Consider the following 26,006-nt stretch of genomic DNA (forward strand, 5'->3'; position numbering starts at 1 on the left):
ATAAAATGGGTTAATTTGCTAAGCTGCTCTCTCTCTCTGTCCTCTCTCTCTCTGTTATTGTTTTTGCTTTACACACACACACACACGCTTATACACACAAACATACGTGTACAGACATCCACACATCCACTATATTTGAATTATAACAGTATATCTCTTCTATGTGATCTTTTCAGTGTAAACCACTGCTTCTCTGCAAGTGTGTATTTAACCAACTATGTTCAAAATCGAATACGTTAAAATAAGTGCACAACATAGTTTCCAATTAAAGCACAAATCATTTACATGAGAATGGTGTTTTTGGGGTCTAAAGTGCATTTTAAAGAACACGTAAAAAAAGATCTGTATAAATGACATAAAAAATGTGATTTTATGAAAACAATTACATAATGTGCATGCATATATTAATTGTAAAATGATGTCACATAGGTTCTAATTACTTGAATGAATCCAGGTATTATATTTACTACTATTACATTTAGCTTACAATTTTTTGCATCTAAAAATGTCTTAACCGTTGGTAATGTAATAAAGAAATGCTGCTGCATCTATAAAACGCTGTAAATGGAAAGATCAAGTAATTCAAGAAATCCATTAATGTTTGTGGCATTTAAAACTTATTTGAATTGATTATATGTCAGTTCTTAAAGCATCTCAAACTGAGCATTTGATACTGATTAATAATAAATAGCAAAATAAAGATTAATGCCACTATTCCTTTATTTTTCTTTTGTTTCAATACATTTCTGTAGAAATAAATCTTTTAATGAAAAAATGTCATTGTACATTTTTTAATATGCTCTTCTTAAAATGTATGCTGCTCTTATTTTTATGGGGGTTTTAAACAGTGATTTTACGGTGTCACACATGCAATTACAAAAAACACCAGTAAATTAAGAAAAGATCTTCATCCATTTGACAACACACATGCTGCAAATCCTCACAACGCAAACAAATTAATAAAACACGCTGCATTTTGTCAAAAGAGAAACAAACAAAAAAAAAAAACGTGCTGCATTTTCTCACAACCAAAACAATATAAAAATAATGTGCTGCATTTTCAAACAGCGCAAACAAATTAATAAAACGCACTGCATTTTGTCATAACGGAAATAAATTAATAAAACACGCTGCATTTTGTCAAAACGGAAATAAGTTAATAAAACGCACTGCATTTTGTCATAACGGAAATACATTAATAAAACGTGCTGCATTTTGTCAAAACGAAAACAAATTAATAAAACATGCTGCATTTTCTCAAAACACAAACAAATAAATAAAACGCACTACATTTTGTCATAACATAAATAAATTAATAAAACGCGCTGCATTTTGTCAAAAGAGAAACAAATTAATAAAACACGCTGCATTTTCTCACAACACAAACAGATAAATAAAACGGACTGCATTTTCTCATAACGCAAAGAAATTAATAAAACACACTGCATTTTCTCACAACACAAACAAATAAATAAAATGCACTAAATTTTCTCACAACACAAACAAATAAAAAAACGCACTGCATTTTCTCACAATGCAAACAAATTAATAAAATACGCTGCACTTTTTCTCAACGCAAACAAATTAAAAAAACGATCCATTTTCTCACAACGCAAACAAATTATTAAAAGGCGCAGCATTTTCTCATAACGCAAACCAATTAATAAAACACGCTGCATTTTCACGCAATGCAAACAAATTAATAAAACACACTGCATTTTCTCATAACGCAGAGAAATTAATAAAACACGCTGCATTTTCTCATAACGCAAAGAAATTAATAAAACACGCTGCATTTTCTCATTACGCAAACTAATTAATAAAACGCACTGCATTTTCTCATAATGCAAACAAATTATTAAACTGCACTTCATTTTCTCACAACGCAAACAAATTAATAAAACGCACTTCATTTTCCCACAACACAGGTGAGGATTTGCAGCAAGTGTGCTGTCAAACAGATGAAGATCTTTTTTCAATTTCCTGCCTGCCGTTTTTGTAATTGCATGTGTTTTCTTAAACTGCAGCACGTTAAGCTTTCTCGGCCACTGTAGACATTACCTGTTTGAAATGTTGAGCTGAATATTTTGGGCATACAGAAAATTAGCATACTGTAAAAAAAACAGTATACATACATAGTAGACAATGACCAACAGTCACTGTTTATATTTAAGCAATCTGTGTCTATTATATCTTCATAATATGTTATATGTTTGGTACAAATTATTTTCTCCCTAACTTAGGCAGTGTGTGTAGCTTTTTATTTCTTTAAAAAGCACATTCTTTTAAAATTAGAGATGAATTTACAATGCCAGTCTGAAATATGACCTTGGAGTATATCTTTTGACAGTAATAAAAAGCTCCACATTATCAGGTAGATTAAAAAGAATGTTGCCATTTTTATCACTGCAATCAAGATCCAATCATAATTCTTTCAATATTTCACAAATGATTTTATTTTGGCCAGGGAGTATATATTGTAATATTGTAGCAATAGTGGAGTGTCATAGTAGTATGCCATATATAGATTCTGAACATAGTCTTATGCTGAATTAGGAATCGTATACTAGCATTCATCCCAAGGTAATAGTCTTACCAATGCACAGATATTAAAGAGTAGAATGCTAGTATGCGCTTCTGAATTCTGTGTGCTTCTGAGGGGTGTTTTCTGTGATGTACCTGTGAGGGTAGGCTGAAATTATTGGCTGGGCTGCGCTTCTTGCTGTTTCCTGTGCTGCTATTGGATGCGCTGCCGGCTGAGTTCCTCCTCCTCCGTCTTTTTGCTGGTGGTTTGGCTTGCTCTGCTGTCAATCCAAACACAAAAGCAGCATAAAGTAAATCCAACCAACACTGCATTACATCAGTGGTGTAAAAATATATCAAAACAGTTGAAAAAGTGGGTGAAGGGATAGTTTAATCAAAACTGAAAATTCTGTCATCATTTAAACACCACCCCCTTGTTTCAAACCTGTTCGAGTTTCTTTCCTCTGTTAAACGCAAGATAAGATATTTTGAGAAAAGTTTGAAACCATTAATTATTTCCGTTCATAGTATTTGTTTTAACCTACAATGGACGAACAAGTTTTTTTTCTAAATATCTCCTTTTTTGTGTCCAACAAAAAAAAAGAAACATCATGAAGGTTTAAAACCACTCAAGGGCGATTAAATATTGAGCAGTTCCAGCCTGATCTCGAGAAAACGTAAGTATTTTACGTTTTGCCAGTTTAGTGGCTAATTCGTAAGAATTCGAACGATTTCAGTCATACGAAAATATACGATTTTAAAAAGGAGGCGTGGCACCTAACCGCACCCCTAACCCCAACCGTCATTGGGGGATACGCAAATCGTACTAAATTGTACGAATTAGATTGTACAAATTCATACGAATTAGCCACTAAATGAAAAAGTTACGAATTGCCGTGAGATTGTGTTGGCAGTTCTCATTTTAGATATTAACTATTTCTTTTTAAGACTAATGTAAGTAGTCATTGCATACTATATATTTGTTTTAAAACACAATGCAATTGAAATCAGCATGGTAAGAGTGGTAGAAGAATAAACAAAGGTCAAGATGATATTCTAATGATATTCTTTAACAATTACGGAGGGGAACTGATTTGCATTTCCTGAGGGAATGTCAGTGCGTGCGTGGAGATCATTTTATATTTTCCTTCTTTTTGAGTACATGAAACTGCTTTGCTGTTGTCATGACACTTGAATATGAGTCTTTTTTTTTGTTTCTTCTGTAGCTAAGAACAAAAACCAGCGCATATACACTAAATTTCTTCATAGGTACATTGTAAAAATGACTGTTAACAGATTAACAGATTTTGTGAAGTGTTTTCCGTTTATTTACAGATGTGAATTTCATTATGGGACCTTGATCTCTGCTCTGTCTACTTTTCCATTCAATCATTCATTCATTTTCCTTTGACTTGGTCCCTTATTCATCAGGGGTCACCACAGCAAAATAAACCAGCAAATATTCCGGCATATGTTTTACGCAGCAGATGCCCTTTCAACCGCAATCCAGTACTGGGAAACACTCATACACTCTCACATTCAACATTCAACAAAACGACTTTTATTGACCTTTTGACAGTTTGAAAAATAAAATCTATTTAGTTAATATATAAATACGTAATATAACAAGGTTTATTACAAGGTTTTGTACTGTAATATAAAAAACACCAAACAAAACAATATATCACTTTAAACTATATATAAAAATAAAACATTACTATAAGTCACTTTTTCCAACTTTTCAAGGTTAAAAGAGGAAAAATTATAGCCCCATAATACAATTCAAAAGCGTAAACAAACGTGGATCATAAATTGAGTCATATGTATTGATTTTTTTACAGTGCACTACTCATACTAAAAGCAGTATTTTAAGCAGTTAAATCTACTAAAAACCAATCATGCATTATTCAAGTAAATACTCGCCATATATAGGGCCCTACACCTGGCACAATAAGGCGCATGAGCTGTTTGCCCCGATGTGTTGCTATTTTCAGATCAGTGCAACCTTAATTTTCCTGTTTTCTGCCACATTGTTTAAATAGCAAATCCATTTGCGCCACTTTGTAGACTCATAGGTGTTCCTAGACAAAAAGGTGTGTTAAGGCACATTGTTGGTGCGTTGCTACAGTATTTTGAGGAACTAAGATAGACTGTTTAATAGACCAGCTGAAAGCAGGTCTAAAGTCCAGTTATACAACTTAAACGCTTACACATTGCTTAATACAAACAGGTTGGGCAGCAATATGCAAATATCTTTACAAATGAAAAAGACTTAAAGATATAAAATGGTACAAAAATTATTATTTTCTACATAAATATAAAAACCACTGCCTTCATGCCTTCTTCAAGTCGGGGGGCTTTTTTCAGTTAATTCACGACAACATGCTTTTGTATAATGTCATTATTATAAGCAGTAGTTTTATTATTTAAGTAATTTTTTTGTTTGTTTTATTAAAAACAAGCTTACATTTGTTCACCTGTCAGGTTTTGGACCATATGGGGCATAGCATGTGTGTTTGGATATAACTCAGTGTTTTTACCACACTTCATTATTACTGCTCATTTATTAGTTTGCTTGAAATTAGAACTGAATTTAGAAATAGCTTTGAAACAAATCTTTGTGTTCAACAAATGAAATTAATTATGTAGGTTAATAAATGTCTTCAGCGAGTGTACAACCCCATTTCCTTACTCTCCGAATAAGAGAAATTGAAAGAGAAAGTAAAGAGGCCGAATAGAGAAAGCTCATTCTTTATCCTCTCTGCAGATGATCTGTTTAACAGTTTTTTCGCTAGTGAAGCGTTCAGTTTTTCCGCCATGTAAATAGCAATTACACCATGGCGTGACACAACTGACTCTTAAATAGAATGGGAGAGAAGACTCTGATTGGTTTAATGCACATAATTCTCAAAACACACCCAAAACTCATTAGTAGAATAAGCACAACACTGTTAGACCGTGCGCTAGGGCACAGAACGTATTTTTCCATCCTTAAAATAGCGAAAGTGTATTTGGACTCGCCCTTAATGCTTTTGCGCCATGTGCAATAATGAGCAAAATGTTGATTACATTTTGAATGCAGGACATTGTAGGACTCTTAAAAAATAATACATTTTTTTTAATATATAAAAGTTATCAAATAAATTTTTAAATTACATAGTGTAAAGTGTAAACCGATAAAAAATAAATATAAACCGATGATTTCTCTTGTTTGTTTTTTATAGCAGTATACATATGCATATATACCTAACGATAAAATCACATAGATAGGCATACATACATTTTTTGGGATTAGAAGGAAATATTTCTGTCTTGAAGTTGGGTGAGGGTCCAACTGAAAAGAAGAAATGAATAACAGTCAAAAGACACTAAAGGCATTCTGAAACAAACATATAATGATGAGAATGCAAAAGAATGAGAAAGAGAGAAAGAATTGAGGGAGAAGAAGAATAAAATAACTGTTTAGAGTAAAGGAATTATTGTCACCGAACAGCAGGAGGTATTATTATTTTTAAAACCAGCAGTAAAATAACACATAAATAACAAAACAAGGTCAAAGCCTTCACTAATTACCACAGATCAGAAAAACCCTTAACAGCCTGTGCTCAGTACTTTGAAATGTTAATAAGGCATATGAAATATGTTTACCATGTATGAAACAAACTACTGTAAATTTAATGACATTTTGTAGCTCTAAAAGAGCAGAACAACAGAAAGGAATTAAACGCTTAGGGGGAAAGAGTAGCTAAACAATGCTGGCAATACTGCGACACACTGTATTTAAGAGAGAACCAAAGCTAAGAGGAGCCACGAAACAAGATCTAATGAAAATGTGGGAGTCAGGCTATTACCGTACACGAAAACTGAAAGTACACTCACAAAAATACAGGTTATTTATCAGCATCTAGGATTTCATGAGGAACCTTTATCTGCTGTCTATTAAACTTACACAAAATAAGCTTCTTTAAATTAAAAGAAAATGTTGCAGTTCACTGTTAGAATATTAGGGAAATCAAAACAATTACTTATTATCACTGAAAAAACATCATGGTTGAGCCTTTATAACTAAGAGTGTAAACCAATAAACCATTTCATGAATAAACTGAATAAATGTTCATTTAAATCTAAACTTGTTAAATAGACATTTCAGCTAATGCCAAGGCAGCATTTATAATAAAATCACTACAAACAAGTAATGAAAACTATTAAAAATGTTAAAAATTATATAAAATATGTTATTAAAAATCCAAATGAATTTAAACTAAATAGGAAATTAAGACTTTAAGATAAGATTCTAACAGAAATAAAGATAAAAAGCAGTCTCTGAGGTGTTACTTTTTTTTTTTTTTTTTACATTTTTTTAATCTTTGAGGGAAAAACAAATATTACTCATTAGCATCACTGCCAAAACCAATAAAACATTTTCATTAGTAAATTTAAACTGAATAAATGTTAAATGCAAAATTATTAATTAATAAATACTATTAAAATGTTTCAATTAAATATAGTATAAACATTTTAATGAATTAAAACTAAGCAGGAATATGTGAAAAAAAATAAAATCTTAAACTGAAATAAAGATGAAAAGCTGTCTCTTACATTTTTTACTATTTGTAATGTTTGGGGAAATCAAAATCATTGCTTACTATCATCACTGCCAAAACCTCATGAAGGAGCCTTTACAATTAAAAGTGTAAACCAATAGAACATTTCCATTAGTAAATCTTAACTGAATAAATGTTAAATGCAATATTAAATTAACAAATAGACAACTTATTAGTATTTCAGCCAATGTCAAGGCAACATTTTTACATACAATTTAATAAAAAACTATAAAAATGTTTCGATTAAAATATATTATAAACATTTTAATGAAATGAAACTAAGAAGGAAAATGTGAAAAAAACTTAAACTGAAATAAAGATTAAAAAGCAGTCTCTGGGGTGTTACTTTTTTTTTTTTTTAAATGTTTAGTCTTTGGGGAAATCAAAATGACTATTCATTAGCATCATTAAGAGTGTAAACCAATAAAACATTTTTATTAGTAAATCTTAACTGAGTAAATGTTAAATGCAATATTAAATTAATAAAAAGACAACTTTTACATTTCAGCCAATGTCAAGACAACATTTAAAAAAAAAAAGTACAACTACAAACAAATATTAATTAACGAAAACTAATAAAATTTATAAATTGTGTAAAATATATTATAAATGTTTTATTTAAATAAAACTAGCAGAAAAAAATATATTATTAATCTTTGGGGAAATCAGAATGATTACTCATTTTTACTTCAAAAAAATCAAATGATTACTTCAAAAATTGTCACCTTGGGTTCTATCTGCATTCTGAATCATTTTGAGATATTGAGCTTCAAAGTTTTTATATTCCACATAGCAAACAAATGCTATTTTTATTTAATTTTTTTTAAATAAAAAGTCTTAAAATGTCAACAACTTACATATATATATATATATATATATATATATATATATATATATATATATATATATATATATATATATATATATATATATATATCCCATAATGTAAATAAGTTGCCATTTAATAAGAATGTGTCAATTTTCAATTTTGACAAAAATGTCAGATAGAACCTTATAATTCTAAAGTGATTAATTTTTTATTATTACTATTATTAATTACAACTAAATGTGAAAATTAACTTTACCTGAAATAGTCTCTGCGATGTTCCCTTTTTAAAAACTACATATTGGTACCTAAAGTGCATCTTTTCAAACGGCACCCAGTGTGTTTATTTCTGAGAGCAATATAAAAATGATCATGTCTATGTAAACCCAGCATATGTGTGTGTGTCTGTGTGTGAGACCTGGTGGCGTGGTCATCCTCTGCCACTGGTGAAACAGGCAGGTCTTCAGGCAGTCTCGGGGACTCAGTCCATATGTCTTATGCCTTGACATGAGCTCCTGCATGGGCTCTAGAATCACACACAACTGCACACAAACAAAAAAATATTCTCACTCCATTGTTCAACACAAATAAATGACCACGCGTAAGAGACAGGGTGTGTTGAAATAGTGTGTATATGTGACATACTCTGAGGTAGTTGAGCGTGAGGTTGGTGAGTCCCACTCGACTGATGTTTTTGGACAGTTGTTCCACAGCTCCAGGGTCTTGTGCCTGACAAAGACACACACACACACGCGCACGCACACACACACACACAAACACACAAGTCCATTTATTCTCTCTTATTTTGTGCTCCATCCAGAGCTCTAATTCATTATAGGATATGTTTCCATAGCAACATCCTGACAGCTTAGCTAAAAGGTTTGGATGCTTTCACCTTGATTGATAAAAAAAGGGCTGAAATGCATTTTGTTATACTATAACCTGCTACCTGTGAATGCATCGGAAAAATACCTGTGTTTGCAAGCATTCCAAACAAATGCATGTTACATATAACCCACGCATGGTGAAGGAAACCAGATAATAATAATCTAATAATTAGCATTTGTTTTATTTTTGTTAAAGAAAATGATAAAGCTGGAAAAAATAGCTCACCTAAAAATGAACATTCATTCATTCATTCATTCATTCATTCATTCATTCATTCATTCATTCATTCATTCATTCATTTTCTTTTCAGCTCAGTCCCTTTATTCATTAGGGGTTGCCACAGTGGAATGAACCACAAACTTATCCAACATATGTTTTACACAGCGAATGCCCTTCCAGCTGCAACCCAGTACTGGGAAACACCCGCACACACACACACTCATTTACACATATACACTACAGCCAATTTATTTTATTTAATTCACCTATAGCGTTAGTTTTTGGAATGGGGGAAACTAGAGCACTTAGAGGAAACTCACGCTAACACGGGGAGAACATGAAAAACCCCATAGAGAAATGCCAACTGAACCAGTTGGGACTCGAACCAGCAACCTTCTTGCTGTGAGCCGAAAGTGCTAACCACATCATTTTGCCTCAAAAATGAACATTCTAACATAATTTATTCACCTTCCACATGTTTGATTTTTTGAAGTGTTGAACACAAATGAAGATAAATAATGTTGGAGACTTAACATTATCGAGTTTCACAGACCAAATTGGACTATGCAGAACAGGCAAAAACAGCGCAAATCTTCACTTTAAGGAAACAATAGAATGGCATTTTGCTCATCTGCAAAGAGACTGCAGGTCAGAATAGTGTTGAAGTTATTACAGTGTCAGAAATTACCAAGAACAGTGTATTCATAATAACCATGACTAAGATTATGAGTCACATTAAAAATTTCTGACACAAAGAGAAGGGGATCAAATTAATAGACAAAAAGTAATTGACTGACATTTTACTAAACTTTTATTCTTCCAACATTCATTTATTTGTTTCCTTTTCAGCTTAGTCCCTTTTTTAATCAGTGATTGACACAGCAGAATGAACCACCAACTTACAACATGTACTCAGTATATAAAATGAATCATTCATTCATTCATTTTTTTTTCCGGCTTAGTCCCTTTATTAATCAAGGGTTGCCACAAGGGAATGAGCCGCCAACTTATCCATCATATATTTTATGCAGCGGAAACCCTTCCAGCTGCAACCCAACACCGGGAAATGCCTATACACTCTTGCATTCACACAGATACACAATGGCCAATTCAGCTTATTCAGTTCACCTATACTGCATGTCTTTGTACTTGTGAGGGAAACTGGAGCACCCAGAGAATACCCACGTGAACACGGGGAGAACATGCAAACTCCACATGGATATGCCAACTGAACCAGCTGGGGCTCGAACCAGCAACCCACTGCGCCACCGTGACGCCCTAAAATGAATCATTTACTCCTAAAAATAAAAGCTTTAAAGAGAGCTTTTTGCAGTGATGCTATGGAAAAGAATTTGGATTCCCCGAAGAATCTTTCATTGAGCTGTGGTTCAAAATAATCATTTTATTATTAATTAGTGAGAAAGCATTTTGTAATCTAACAAACCTTTTTTCAGCATAAGTAACCTTTTGGGCACTAAAAATGTTTCATAGTCACAAAGGTTCTTTGCTGAATGAGATGCCAATGAAAATGAGTATCAGACCAGTGGCCTTGATGTTATAGCCATGCTGGTTGATTTGCAGTTGATTCAAGTTACAGTACATTCTCACTTCTCCATATTGTAAAAAAAATACATAAAAAGTATATAAATATAATTTGTTATAAAATGTTTAAATGTTGGCAGCGCAGTGGCGCAGTGGGTAGCACTGTTGCCTCATAGCAAGAAGGTTGCTGGTTTGAGCCTCGACTGGGTCAGTTAGCATTTCTGTGTGGAGTTTGCATGTTCTCCCTGTGTTGGCTTGGGTTTCCTCCACAGGTTTTCCGTAGTGTATGTGTGTGTGAATAAGTGTGTATGGGTGTTTCCCAGTGATGTGTTGCAGCTGGAAGAGTATCTGCTGCGTAAAGCATGCTGGATAAGTTGGCAGTTCGTTCTACTGTGGCGACCCCTGATTAATAGGGAATAGACCGAAAATAAAATGAATGAATCAATTAAATTTTAATAATGTTTCTCATTACTATCATTCACTTATTTTTGATATAATAGTAACTGATTGTGCAATGTTTAATTTATATTAACATTTAGAGTGCAGTGGTTTCCAGTTATCACCTTGAAATTGTAGATTTCATATTCAAATTTGGAGTAAAAACTATTTTGGGGATTCTTGGTAGTCCATTTAAAATTTAAACATAATTTGATGGGATTCATTATTCATAACAGTTTGCTCTTTTATACGCTGACAATTTTGACCAAAGAAGAAGAATATCCAGCTTGTGTATGATCTAGTATCAGATGTATTCGGGAATTTTTTTTTGATTCACGTGAAAAGTAACTCACATTAACAGCCAAGACACTGCGAGGAATGAGTTCACTGTAATGCGTAATGGTGAAGTGCCATGTTTTGATTCTCATCAGGTCATCAAAGGTGAACACAAGAATCAGTCGACCTTCTGTACACACCTGTGAAAGAAAGAAAAAACAGGATAAGGATTAGAAGACTGTTCCCTACAACCTTCAGTTTGCTTGTCATTCAGTTTCAAAACTTTCATAATATAATAAGACAGATCCACAAACTACATATGGGGCCAGGAAAATATCAAGTAAATTGTTACAAAATTACAAGTAAATTGTCTGTATGTAGATTGTAAAAATTAAATATGAGTGAAATAATATTTCCTTATTAATGTATACAAACCACAGATTTAAGTAAAAATGAAACAACATGATGAGCATAAGCTTGGAAGGCTCTGAAGCTCTTCCCAAGGTGTTCCCAAGATGAAGAGTGCAGTTGTGGTCAACCTTTGCATGCAAAATGCTGCCATCTGAGGAATAAGTTCAGAATTGCATCCAATGGGTGTAAGTTATTTGCTTTCCTGAATACCAGAGCTTATTCTGCTGGGGGCCTTGTCTCCTCTGCCATACATACCATGGTTATCCTACAGGTACACCAAGCCTAGAAAGGTTCATGCACAACTTGCAAAGAGCAACTGACTTCACAAAGGTCACTGCATGCTCCTTAGATCAAGTAACTATGATGGTCCAAGAATGTCACCTCTTGCTAAACCTGGCCAATATAAAGGATGTAAAAACAAAACCCTCTTTCTGGACAGTGTTTTTGTGACATTGTCAGGGTCTTGTAGGAGTTCCCAATAGTTCTCTACAGTGCAGATGAATGCCATCAAGCATCTGTTAGCAAGTTAAGAACGTTGCCACCCAACCTCTGGCTCTTGGTGAACTGTATGCCCGTTGCCTAGAGCAGGGATGTCCAAACTCGGTCCTGGAGGGCCGGTTTCCTGGAGAGTTTAGCTCCAACCCTAATCAAACACACCTGAATCAGTTAATCAAGCTCTTACTATATATACTAGAAACTTCCTGGCAGGTGTGTTAAAGCAAGTTGGAGCTAAACTCAGCAGGACACCGGCCCTCCAGAACAGAGTTTGGACACCCCTGGCCTAGAGCATACCTTTCTAATTTCAACACATGCTTCAAAGCACCAAGCCAATAACACAAAGCAGCTTCACAACAGCTGCATCAATCTTCCTGTAGAAAAGAGATATGTCTATCGTGCCCTTGAGACGAGCCACCCATAGTCAGAAGAGACTGCCCCTTCCCAGTGGAGAACCAGGGGGAGCATGTGCAAATCTCACTCTTCCCACATATTCAATCAATTAAAAGTTTCCTGCATGCTCTCTAGATATTGCACCTTGTAGGATGACAGTGTGCGATGCATTGTTTGTTTTGTCAGGAGGCTTTTAGTCGGTGGGTCCCTTCCTCTCAAATCTCCAGTCTCTTTGTGTGGCCCTAGTGAGGTAGGTTAGCATTGCATGACATTCTGTGCCCCAAGTTGAGTATTCAAACTTCCTTTCATTTTCCTAGCATACATGTAGGTACATCAGCAACTGTCCTATTGGTGCACTTGCACAAAGTTGTCAAGCCAGGTTAGCACTGTCCAGCAGTATCTCTGGTCCAGTCCATAACAGAGACAACTGAGAAAAGAGCAGATTACCCTAATGAAGTAAAACAGCCGCCGGTGCTTGGTCACCTTGTCGGTGTGTCTTACTAATGAGTACACCCAGTCAGTGCTGGCCTCCCAAAACCTATTCTGGGGTTATATATATATTTTCACATGCTACAGGGCATATGGCATCCGCAGCCACAGTGCTTGGATTACTGTATATAAAACTGCATCAGTCCAGAGATGGGCATAGCATTGCAGCTCACATCAAGTGTGCAGTATGTGCAACCCCAACTACATAGGCATATCAATTGCATGAAGGTGCTAGCAGTGCTCCTCATTTTGCAACTGTTTCAGATGCTTATGCAGGGTAAGCATGTGTTGGTTAGTAAAGAAAACACACTACTACATTGGTGCTCTCATTGCATGTCTCAGCTTATTTACCATATTTACACAGTGTAGAAACCCTGGTAAACTTGTTTGTTTCAGCACAATAGTAATGGCACGCAGTTGGGCCTGGGGTTTGTGCTAGTACACAATCCCCTAATTGAGTCTGCTTTGAGACACTGTGCAGGCTCAGGGAGGATGAGGAGCAAGCCTTGTTGTGCCATACTGGCCCACCTGAACTTGGTTTCAAAAACGTTTGCTCCTTGTAACAGCTCCACCTTTGAGGATTCTTCTGAATAAGGTTCTTCATTCTCAGGGATCATCTAGATCTGGATCTTTGGAACTTCCACATATTACTGTATGATGAACAGTAAAGACTTTAGTGGCATACAATGTGCAGTGGTAGACACTATGACAGGCTAGAGTCCGTCTACAAAGAAAGCCTACGCCAGGGGTTACTAAAATTGTTTGTGGAGGGAGTTTCCTGAAAAGTTTAGCTTCAACCATAATTAAATACATCCAAAAAAGCTAATCAAGGTCACTCGAACCTTCCAAACCAGTGTTCTAAGTTCTGCAGGGATACTGGCTCTTCAGGACCAAGATTGTTGACCCTTGCCCCATACCCTGAAGTAGAGACGGTTTGTTGAGTAGCTATTTTTTTTTCGTCAGAGAAGACCCCTGAACTTGCCCCATCAGTTCGGTCAGATTTAAGTAAAAACTTGTCTTATTTTGTACCATCTTGGGATCCCTCCATAGATATAGAGGGAGGAGAGATACTTTCACACCACTCTATTCAGTTGAGCTTAAATATACAGTTATGCCCAAAAGACTTGGTCTCCTGGATGTGCTGTATTCTATCAAGAGGGTATGGGACTTGTAATGTAATGTGTATTTATATAGCACATTTATTGTGTATGGCCATACACCCAAAGGTCTTCACAATCATGAGAGGGTTCTCTCCGCACCATCATCAGTGTGCAGCATCAATTTGGTTGATGCAATGGCAGCCACAGAACAATGGCACCAATGTGCTCACCACACTCTAGTAAAGTGGAGAAACTGTGATACAGCTGTTTTGGTGAATAGAGATGATTTGGAGACTGTGGTCGGTAAGGGCCGGTGGACAAGGACACCAGGGTTTAACACCTCATCCGAAAGACGGCACTCACTGACAGTATAGTGTCCCCTTCACTATACTGGGGTGTTAGAACTTGCCCCCTGCTGGCCTCTCCAACACCCCTTCCAACGGCAACCTAGCTTTCTCATGTTGTCTCCCATCCAAGTACTGACCAGACTCAGCCCTTGCCCTGAATAACTGGTCTTGGGCTGCAGGGTTATATGGTTATGGCACTTGCAAGCATTTACAGTCAGTGTATCATCTCTTGAATTCAGCAAAGCTTACTTTCAAACTGTCATGATAAATCAAAATAGATAAGTGCCCAAGATTCTCACCATTGTTTTTCTCTTTTTCATGATCAGGTGGCGAACCTGCAAACATTGTCCTCTAAGTAGACAAACACAGATTTTGTTTTGTTGTATCCTATTTGTACCCTGCACCTTTACATTGGCCTTACCCAGAACTTTAGATGCTGTGAGTAGCTCCTTTTCAGTTTCTGAGGTCAAAGAAAGGGAAGAGCTGTCTCAAAACAGAGGCTCACTCGATCATGAATGCCATAATTTGGGTGTACCAACATGCCAAGCCGTGAGGGTGAGAGCTTAATCTTTCAGGTTTGTCTTTAATAGACAACAGTAGAACTGTAAGCTGGGCAACACCTAACACATTTGTGTGATTCTGCAGTCTCAGAGTGGAGCTAGTCTCTTCCAGTGTATTGGATAATAACAGGTAATGCCTAGTTCACACTAAAGGATTTTAAGCCTGATTTGAGCCCGATTTGGAAGTTAACGAGCTCGCCGACAGATCGGGCTGTGATCGGGAAGAAATCTGCGGGTGCTCGGCGCTCGCCGCTCTTTATGTGTGAACTACTGAACAACGCATCAACGAGGCTCGCTGATGCATCGCCGACACCTCGCAGACGGAAATCCAACATTCAGCATGCTAAATATTCCAGAGCAGTCGGCCGACTCAACCCCACGTGTGGTCAGATGTAGTGACGAGCTGCAGCCAATGAGAGAGCATATCAGCATGAGCCACGTGCCTGTGTGTTCAGGAGCTAAGCAGAAACATCTGTGATTGGTCAGAATGGGCATCGGTGCATCGCGTTAGCGCAGACATGAGAGTAGGCTATATAACAGTGGAACTAGAATTCTGTAACTATTAGAATTACAATACTGCTCATTCTGACCGTTCTCATATAAAACGCCATACTGTCACACCATATTTACATTCAAAGCTATTATTGAGATATTAAAATTAAGCTTTGAATGTCTGGCATCATATTTAATGACACCATTACCCTAAAAATATAATATTTTTTTGGTAATACAGCCTATAAATATGTAGTTAAAATACTAAAACACTTAAAGGTCTTGGCTTTCATTTTCACTTTTAAACAGGAGCTATTTCACAGCACAGAATATGCTGTTTTGAAAGATATCTGAAGTAAATTGATGTTTTTGCCATCAGAAAGTTTTGTTTATGTTAGCAGGAAATTGCTAGGCAAGAAAATGCACACATATTTAAAGTCACAGTGAAAAGTATCAGACATGCATGCAGTCATTTTAACCAATATGGTAATTTAAGGCAGAAATGCTCAGTTCTTTACTGTTTTGTAAAAAAAAAAAATAACAATGTCAGAAAGAAATGCACTGATAGTTAGAAAACGGCAGGGTTTTATAAATATGTTAGTTTTATTTCAAATAGTTATACAATTTTAAAAAAATTAATAACTCTCTGTGTATCTATCCATTGGAACCTGCAGATGAGTGATTAATCCGCTGATAAATCAGCTGATTTGACGATGTTTTTAAATGCTTTCTCCAAAGCTTGAAACGCTGTCAGTGATGTCATCAGCACACAAGCAGCCAATAGTGTTCAGCTTTATCTGACGACTCCTCCCTCAAAATTTCATTGGCTGTGGTTTGGTAGCTTGAATGAGCTGATGGGGAATGAGTTGTTGTCAGATCATGTAGTGTGTGACCCCCCTCTTGTTGGTCGTTCACGGAGTGTTGCGTAGTGTGAACACCACTGAGATTAAAAGACACAAAGTCAAGTCATGTAGTGTGAACGGCACAGCGATCTGCTGATGTTTAAAATCCTGTAGTGTGAACTAGGCTTAACTGGAAACAGTTTGCTCAGTATCATGCCTGCTGTTCAATTTCTCTCTCACCTGGAGATGTTTGCACTTGTATATTCTGCTCTTCTAGTGAGTATCCTCGGCAGTAGTCAATATGCATTTTGGCAAATTTTCTCCCCAACAGATAGTATATCAGGTCCCCACAGAATCCTTCCAATTCTAAAAGGAATGCTTTACCAACACACTACTGATGAATAGCTAGGTAAACTGCATAAAAAATTGTACACATTTAAATTTTTTTAACATTCCTAAATTTAGGCGACACAGTGGCTCAGTGCTTAGCACTGTCGTCTCACAGCAAGAAGCTCACTGGTTTGAGTCCTGGTTGGGTCAGTTGGCATTTCTGTGTGGAGTTTGCATGTTCCCCTCGTGGGTTTCCTCCGGTTGCTCCTATTTCCCCCACAGTCCAAAGACATGCGCTATAGGTGAATTGAATAAACTAAATTAGCCGAAGTGTATGGGTGTGGATGAGTGTGTATTGGTGTTTCCCAGTTATGGGTTGCAGCTGGAAGGGCATCCGCTGTGTAAAACATATGCTGAATAAGTTGACGGTTCATTCCGTGTGGCGACCCCAGATAAATAAAGGGGCTAAGCCAAAGGAAAATGAATGAATTAATACATTCCCAAATTTGGTAATTTTGGGTTCCAGTGGACATTGGATTGGATGATTATGCATTGGATGATGCTTGTCTGCTCATGCTTACACTTGACAGCATTGCCATCAAACATGTAACTTGTTTTAGTGATTGTGGCCCTTTCCAGTCCTTGTTGGAAGAACTAAAGGTGACCAAGTGAAAGGGAATATTTTTGGTTACAGATGTAACCTCCAGTTCCCTGAAAAAGGGCACAGAGTTGTTATGTCTTAATGACCACAGCCTCAGCCACCATCTGAGTGCTCAGTATAGTACTCAGCTCCTCAGATCAATCCTGAACTAGTGACTTAAATATCTTTATACTTACAGGAATGGCCTCCCATCGCGGAACCAGTGTTACAACTGTAATCTAGATGCTATGCATTATTTTGTAAAATATATATAATAGTCATTACTTCTGCAGAAATACATATATAAGCAAGTATTTACAAAATTATTACGCTTTAATTATGTTTTTATTCTTGAAGACAAATTGTTGTCTTTTACCCACAGAAATAATCTTGCAGTCATCATTTTAATTGTACATTCTAAGATCATAACACCAACTTGACTGGTGAAAAACACGCAGGAGAATTACTTCTAACTACTTTTTGTGTTTCATTAATTTAGAACAAATCAAATTATACGGCTCTCTCATTAAAGCAGTATTTTCAGCTCAAGCAGGATTCTGTGTGGAACTCTGAACCCCAACATTCTGTTGCCGGGGGAACGGAGGGTAGCTGCAAGGTTGGCATAGCAACGGGAGGGATGTAATCCCAGCAGACACGCTCTGATCAATGCCTCCAGTACACACATACACACACACACACACAAACACTTGGGAACTGTATCTGTATAACTTAGCTACAACATACAGTCTTCCAAATCAATATTTAATTCACAAATGTTCATTTACTAAAAAGCAAAGTTGGACAAAACTCCGTCTCTCTAATTGACATTTGAGAGATTCTGGATCGTACAGTGGCGTACCATATGAATATTGCATAGGACATTCAGGAAATCATGCATTAGGCAGTTATATTATTTTTTTTTTTAGCTTTGGGAATAAAGTATTTGTGTCATTACAGAACTACAAAAAGAGCCATTTCTGAACAGAACTCACAATAAATTAGAATTCAGATTTTTCTACTAAGGTTTTCCCAAAATTTTAAAGCATAAACCTGTATGAAGGGGAAAAAAAAGAAGCAGTTTTTGTGTATGAGAGAGGGAAGCAGAATAAGGGAGGGAGGGTGAGAGAGAGAGAGAGAGAGAGAGAGAGAGAGAGAGAGAGAGAGAGAGAAAGCCGAGAAAAAGCAAGAGCAGGAGGGAGAGAGTGGGGGTTATATTTTCCTTTTTTGTTTTGTGCAGTTCCAGCCCAGAATTCACAATGAGGAATACATTAGTGCTCGAAATGAGGAAGCAAAGACTGACTGAGCCAGACTTGTGCGTGCAGAAGCAGTACCTTAGTGAATGTAGGTTTGCCATGTTGTGTTGTCATAGTACAGTGATGAGAGTCGACGGTAATAGTTGAGTTGTTGAACGACTCCTTTGTTTGTTTCAGCTCAAAAAACAACTCATAGACTCCTCCTTCGAAGAGCGAACTGAAGTAACGAGGGATCAGGGTGCGCCCGATGGCTGGGGAAGAAGGAACGAGAGTGTGAGAAACATATGTGGAGAGTGATTTTACATGCTGAAGATGTCAGTTGTGTTTGCTGATTACCAAACTAAAGAAAAGAAGGATGCAGACTCAATGCAATTCATTTATTTATGACCATATGATGAAAGACACTCAAAGTTAGGAGGCACACTGGACTGAACACCTGAACTGGCAACTGCGAATGTGTGTATTTGTGTGTCTGTGTGTGTGTGTGGTCCCTTAAGAGTTCGAAACAAACAGGCTACTGAATGCCGCAGGCATTAAGTCCAGCAGGCTGTTCGTGCGCTCAGAACAGTTAGTGCTCTGGAGCTGTCAATCACTGCAGGAGAGGTGTGTGAAGTCTGCAGGCCCATATTTATTTGAACACCCCAGACCTGTCAATCAAATCTCAGCACATACACAGTGAATAAGGAATGAATGAGAATGAGTGAAATCCAGCAACTCAAGTGAAATATAAGTATAAATACGATAAAATCGATCTAAATTCACACTCTAGAAAGAGAGTGAGAGATAAAAAGTGTATATTTTTTTACAGATCAAATTTATTTAGCATAAAGTATGCTCTTAATGATTTCTAAAAGTGCACACATGCTCACAGATCTCATTTATTAGATTTTTAATAAGTAATCGTTGTTATGATCCAGAGTTGGTTGATTTTATTGTATTTTGATGTTTACAAAATCCTCTGATGCATAAACTCAAGGATGTGGCTGGCAAATGCCTTAAAAAATTCAAAGAAGCCTGTGTATTATTGAAATTTAATGATAAAATGTATTTTATTTAATATAATAAATGAATTACTCGTAAACATCATGATGTTTTTTTGCACCACATGAGATTTTACAACCTAAACTGAACTTGATTGTCATAAAAGGACAAAATAGTTGAGATTCTAAGTCTTTTTGAGCATCTTTCTATAATACCGTTTCCTCTTTTATGTTTTTATTATGCATGTTGTCACTGCAAATATCAAACACAGCTGCCTGAAAACAAATCATAAAATGTTATGCTAAAGAATTTTATTCTTTCTATTCTAAATGATTTATGATTTGTGCCATAATCAAATTTTGTAAACTCAATTCCTATTTTAATTTAGAAAAATAGACAAGAATCTGATCAACGACCAAGCCAGATATTTCAAATATTTTTGGGAGCAAAAGTAAAATCAGAATAACGTATCACTGAAACACAAATTCTGAACCACCAAAATTTGAATATTGTGGTGGGGGAAGGGGGTCCCCGTCTGGAGCGCTTATGACTCTGCACACACTTACTGTACGTCTTGGGTCCCTCCTCGAGGCAGAACGAGAGTGTGAGCGTGGCATCTTCCTCAAAGAACTCGGTGCAGAAAGCATCCCACCACAGAATATCACAGTCCTGTGGGATCACACATTAACACACTTTTAACACTGAGGAGAACCACAGAAGTGCTTGGCCTCTGAATGACCCAGAATGACCATAATTAGGGCTGGCACAGTGATTATCATTTCAAAGCTTTCTGTTTATTATAAACACACACCCAAGTTGACTCGCTCCATTAAGGGCAGCAATTTACACCACAAATCCAGCCAACTACCGCTGGCCTGCTACTGAGATTCAATTGATTGTATTGGACATGATTATGCCAGCAATAAACTGTATTTTGACAGCTGTTATGGTTCAGTCTTCTCGTGTTATACATTGATGGGATAAAATTAACACTCATAAATGCAAGGAAAACTTGGCGTTGGTGAGTATATCAAACACTATTACTTGCCAATTGGCTTGTAACATTTTTTTTTAACTCTAACAATGCCTGGGAATATGATTTAGTGTGAATATAATTTTGCAAAGACAGTACTGTAATTGTATAAATATGTAATCTGATGAGTGGCACAGCAGTGTGATCTTTTGATGCGAGCAGCTGATGATAACAGTGTTTTCGGCGTCTCGGAGGGGCTCAGTTTGTAGAAAATGATACACATGAACTCCATTTCTGCAAGTGCTGTGAGTCTGAGAAACTTATTACATGCATTTGAAAATGCGTCAAACATCTTCCAGAGATTGTAATGAGAATGGCTTATAAATTAGTTGTCAACAAAGAAGAAGATTTAATCTGCAGTTTTCTGGCAAAAAAAGGCTCTATATGGTTTTAATTTATTTTGTTATGTATTTTTTTTAATAATTATTATGATTTTTATTATTATTATTATTATAATAAATTGATTCTTAAATGCTATAATGTTATTACATATATACAATGATCTTCCTTAAATGATTTATTTAATTTAATTTACTTTTAATTAATAAATTAAGACAGAAAAATAATTACTTATATTAATGACAAAAAGTTTTTTTCTTCTTCTGCAATTCCCCGCTACAATCTTTTAATTAAATAATGCATGTACAGTTTTATGGTCTGCATATATATATATATATATATATATATATATATATATATATATATATATATATATATATATATATATATATATATATATATATATATATATATATATATATATATATATAAAACACACATACATACATACATACATACACAAGTCAGAATTATTAGCCTCCCTGTTTATTTTTCCCTATATATTTTTTTCAGCTAATTTTTTTCAACATATTAGTTTGAATAACTCATTTCTAATAACTGATTTATTTGATCTTTGCCATGATGACAGTAAACAATATTTTTTACTAGATATTTTTCAAGACACTATTTAGTTTAGTAACATTTAAAGGCTTAACAAGCCATTATATATATATATATATATATATATATATATATATATATATATATATATATATATATATATATATATATAATGATTTTTAAAAAAATGCAAAACTGCTTTTATTCTGACCGAAATAAAACAAATAAGACTTTCTCCAGAAGAAAAAAATATTATCGGACATACTGTGAAAATTTCTTTCTTTTGGGAAATATTAAAAAAATAAAGAAAATCAAAGGGGGGCTAATAATTCTATATAAATCCTATATTTATTTATATATTTATTGCATATAATCATTTTTATACATTCATACATTATACATTAATCATTATATATACACCATTTTTTCCCCAAAAAACATCTTTCTAAATTTCTAGGGGTACACCCAAAATAATCCATAAATCCATGCATACATACAATGAATAAGTTTATTAGTTGTTTTTTTTATTACAAACTAAGTTATGTGTAATAAAATGAAACGCACACTTTAAAAAATATTGAACAAGTGAAGAAAGGGAGGCATTAAATGCAAGGAAAGCTCAGACAGCAGCTGCAATCTCTCTCTTAGAAAACAGCCCTCCATCACGTAATATTAGCTGCTTCAGTCCCAATAGCCACATTACTAGGATGATGAAGTTAAAACCATGGTAAACATTTCAGCAAAACGATCCCTAACACAGAGAAGGAAACTCTCAGTTGGTTTCAGAAAAGAAAATAAAGTGGCTACAATGGCCCAGACAATCACCTGACCTGAACCCAATAAAAATTAAGAATTAAAGATCAGAGTTGATGGATGAACCCACAGAACCGTTCAAAAAATCACACCTGGGCAAAGCATACAGTATGACTCATCTTGAAGCTGTCATTAAAAAAAGGCTTTATACAAAGTATTGACATATATTTCAGTACTTCAGCACCTTCTCCTTGTGTTATTCCATTGTTATCACATATAAATAATGTTTAAGATTTTAATTTATTATATTTTGGTCTATTTGTATGTTTTTATATTTACCAAAATTTAAATTTCACTTCAACAGCTCCTTTAGAAATATAATTATCAGGAAAAATCATGACACATTTAGTACTTATTTAGGCAGTAAATTTACTCAAGTGACAAACCAATGTTGGTTTTAGTCCTTGTAAGAGAGAGTTATTATCAGGATTGTTTCTATAGGTCATCATTCCAACAGTTCAGCTTCTCTTAGCGCAAGCTGTCAAATTATTATGACTCCAGGTGTGCTGAACAGCATTTCATAGCTCTGCGGTTACACTTCATTCTGCGGATTCACTTATTCACATTGTTTTTTTTTTTCTCAGTGGAGGCAATATTTTAAAAGTCCAATTTATTGTGGCTGATTTTTGCACACACACACACTGCAGGCATGAGAAGAAGAAAATATTACCATGCTTGCACTGCAGTTCCTGCTACTGAGGGAGAGGAATTATATTATTTTTAAAATATATATCATGGTACAGCAATGCTAGTCACACTGCATTGTCTGTTTTCTGTCCTATGGAGAGCCCTATAATAAATCATACTTCCACATAAACCTTAAAGAACATCAAACCGAGGTTTGTGTTCCTGAAAACCACCACATAATCAATAGTGCATTTGGTATTTCACCCAAACAGTGCAAAGAAATAATGTGGTGTGTGTGAGCGCGCAGTATGTGAAAGTCCTTGAATAAGTTCAGTTTGTAACTGGAAAGAATGGCGACACAAACACTACTTATATGTAAGAAATTGTTTAATTTAGTCAGACATTTTTTTACGTTAGGCAATCTTTTTTTAAATAAAACAATCAAATTAAGTATCATTTGTTATGATGTGTAATTTTTTATAATAAAGATCTGGTAGTGATTGTGTTCAAGAGTGACTTGGTGTGTGATGGTTTGAAATTATAATTTAGTTTTTTGATTGTGATGATTGTGAATTATTATGACATTTGTTTTAGTTTTTAGACATTAGTAGTAGCCATTAACTTTAAATTAATTTTAAAAAGATGTTAAAACAGCTTATTCCTTGTTTGGTGATGACACATCAGATCAAAAAGAATGTTTTTAATGATATACATTGTGATCTTTTGTTAGCTCTGCTATCCTGAAAGATGTGCCTTGTTGTTCACTTCTTATTTCCATCATAACCATTAGATTCATCTTTATTAAATTTGAACAAGACTTCTCGGAAACGTAATGAAAAAAGCAGCAGTACCTGGAACATAATTTAATATCATTACACGCATAAATTGAAAACAAGTCTATATTCAAAACTGCCCAAATTATGCCAAATTCTCACTTTTATTATCTTAAAGTAATTGAAAAAATCCTTTATTATCTTTGGAAAAGTTATCTTTATATACTGCGTAAAAGCTGTAAAGTAATATCTAAAATGAATGTTTAAAGGTTGAGGGATTTACTTTACAGTTCATTAAAACATTAATAAAATGTTAAATGTAAATTCTTCATAATTTACTGATTTTTATTTTGTATAATCACTCACCTCAGGCCGGGACTGGAGCCGTTTGTTGAGCTCGTGCATCCGGTACTCTGGCTGCACCGGGTAGGGCGCGTGTCTCCGGTAAAACGGACCGAACGGAGAGGAGTAGAAGGGGTCGCGCGGCGCGCCGGTCATGGTTTCTGTTACCGACAGCGCGCGAGGAGCGCATCCACACGCCGCACGTGGAGCACGACGATCGTAAACATACACACGCGCGCGCGCTCGCGGACACACGGAGAGATGCGACTGTCAAATCACACGCGCGCTCTGCTGTGAGAGGAGAGAAGAGCATGGGAGAAGGAGAGGGGGAGGAAGAGGAGGAGGAGGAGGACTTCACCGGGGAAGGGGGAGCAGAAGAGGGAGGGGTAGAGAGAGAGAGTGAGAGGGAGAGAAGCTTCTGTAAATTGGAGGGTCTTTCCTTACAGTAGAGTCTGACAAGTTGGCCAATTAGAGCAAAATTATATCCATTCACTGTTTGCTTACATTATTAGATAAAATCCTCAATACATCTAATCAACAACCACTGCGGTAGCCTACATATGCTATTGTAGTAGATAGTATAGTTTGCTCATGTAAAATGAATTGCACGCAGCATTGCACATATTTAATGCAGAACTGCAACTACAGTGTGTGAGAGCGCGCGCGTGTGTGCGCGCGCGCTTTCTACTTGTATTTTTCCATTTCTTTCTTTATGACTCACACAAGAGACTTGCTCTCCCACATATATACAGACACACACACATTCTCTGTTTCTCCATTTCACATAGTTTGGAGACATTTTTTAAGAATTCAGTCTTTATTTGCATTTTTTATATTCAATAAAAGTCTTACATAATGAGAGAGAGATAGGGCAGACAGGACATTCAGTGAGTGAGAGAGAGAGAGAGAGAGAGAGAGAGAGAGAGAGAGAGAGAGAGAGAGAGAGAGAGACCATATGGATTCTATTACTCTCTTGTTTTAGGAGGGAAAGCAGGGCCCCAAAAGTTCACCTCCTTTACTTCACTTTCTTTTTTCCTTCTCAGTCTTGCTTTCTCATGGCCAAAACCAAGACACTCCCTTTTTTTTTTTTTTACAAAACAGTGTAGAGTAACACGTAGGCTACACACACACACACACACACACACACACACACACACACACACACACACACACACACACACACACACACACACACACACACACACACACACACACACACACACACATTAATACACAGAGTGCCTGTTGCTTCATTTATGCTTGTGTGATTGATGGTTCAATGCTCATGTGGCTTCACAAAGCAGGTATACCAGTAAAGAGGATCACACACATGCGAGCGCGCGCACACACACACACACACACACACACACCCCTCCCCCTGCAGGTCAGTTAATAAGAGTGGTTGCTGGGCTCTTTGTGTGCGTTGTGTCTCATGGGGAAAGGCGAGAGGGAGAGGGGGGTCTGAAGGAATGGAATTCAGCCACTCCACCGCTGTACAAATGCAGAGAGCGAGAGCGCGCGGGATAATGAGAGGACTCTCTATCTATCCATGTCTTTGTATTTATCAATTTTCCTCCTGTCTCTATGGTGACTTGATCAAAGATGACCACAAGATGTCACTCTCTGATTTCCCTTTCGTTAATAGCAAACGGCAGGAGGATTGAGAGGGCCAAGGACAAATTTCTTGACATGGAAAGCAGATATATCTTGTTTAAAAATATGGTATTATCATTATTATTATTATTACTAATAATAATAATAATAATAATATTTCTCAGTACTGGGTTGTGGCTGGAAGGGCATCTCTTGTGTAAAACATATGCTGGAGTTTACAGTTCATTTCATTGTGGGGAACCCTGATAAAGCCAA

At 35.8% G+C, this 26,006-nt stretch overlaps 1 protein-coding gene across 1 annotated transcript in view; it reads right to left on the reverse strand.

The window, feature by feature from the left end:
- The window catches only part of ldb2b (LIM domain binding 2b), a 31,211-nt gene extending 6,779 nt beyond the window's left edge, over positions 1-24,432 (reverse strand). Inside the window, 8 exon segments of the mRNA NM_131315.3 lie at positions 2,680-2,804; positions 5,804-5,857; positions 8,372-8,495; positions 8,599-8,682; positions 11,394-11,516; positions 18,747-18,919; positions 20,216-20,318; positions 24,162-24,432. Of these exon segments, the coding sequence (NP_571390.1) occupies positions 2,680-2,804; positions 5,804-5,857; positions 8,372-8,495; positions 8,599-8,682; positions 11,394-11,516; positions 18,747-18,919; positions 20,216-20,318; positions 24,162-24,293 (918 nt within the window). The 5' untranslated portion in view covers positions 24,294-24,432.
- Positions 24,433-26,006: the final 1,574 nt, after the last annotated feature.

This window comes from Danio rerio, chromosome 1, assembly GCF_052040795.2.
Source record: "Danio rerio strain M-AB ecotype USA chromosome 1, GRCz13ab, whole genome shotgun sequence".
Classification (NCBI taxonomy): Eukaryota; Metazoa; Chordata; class Actinopteri; order Cypriniformes; family Danionidae; genus Danio; species Danio rerio.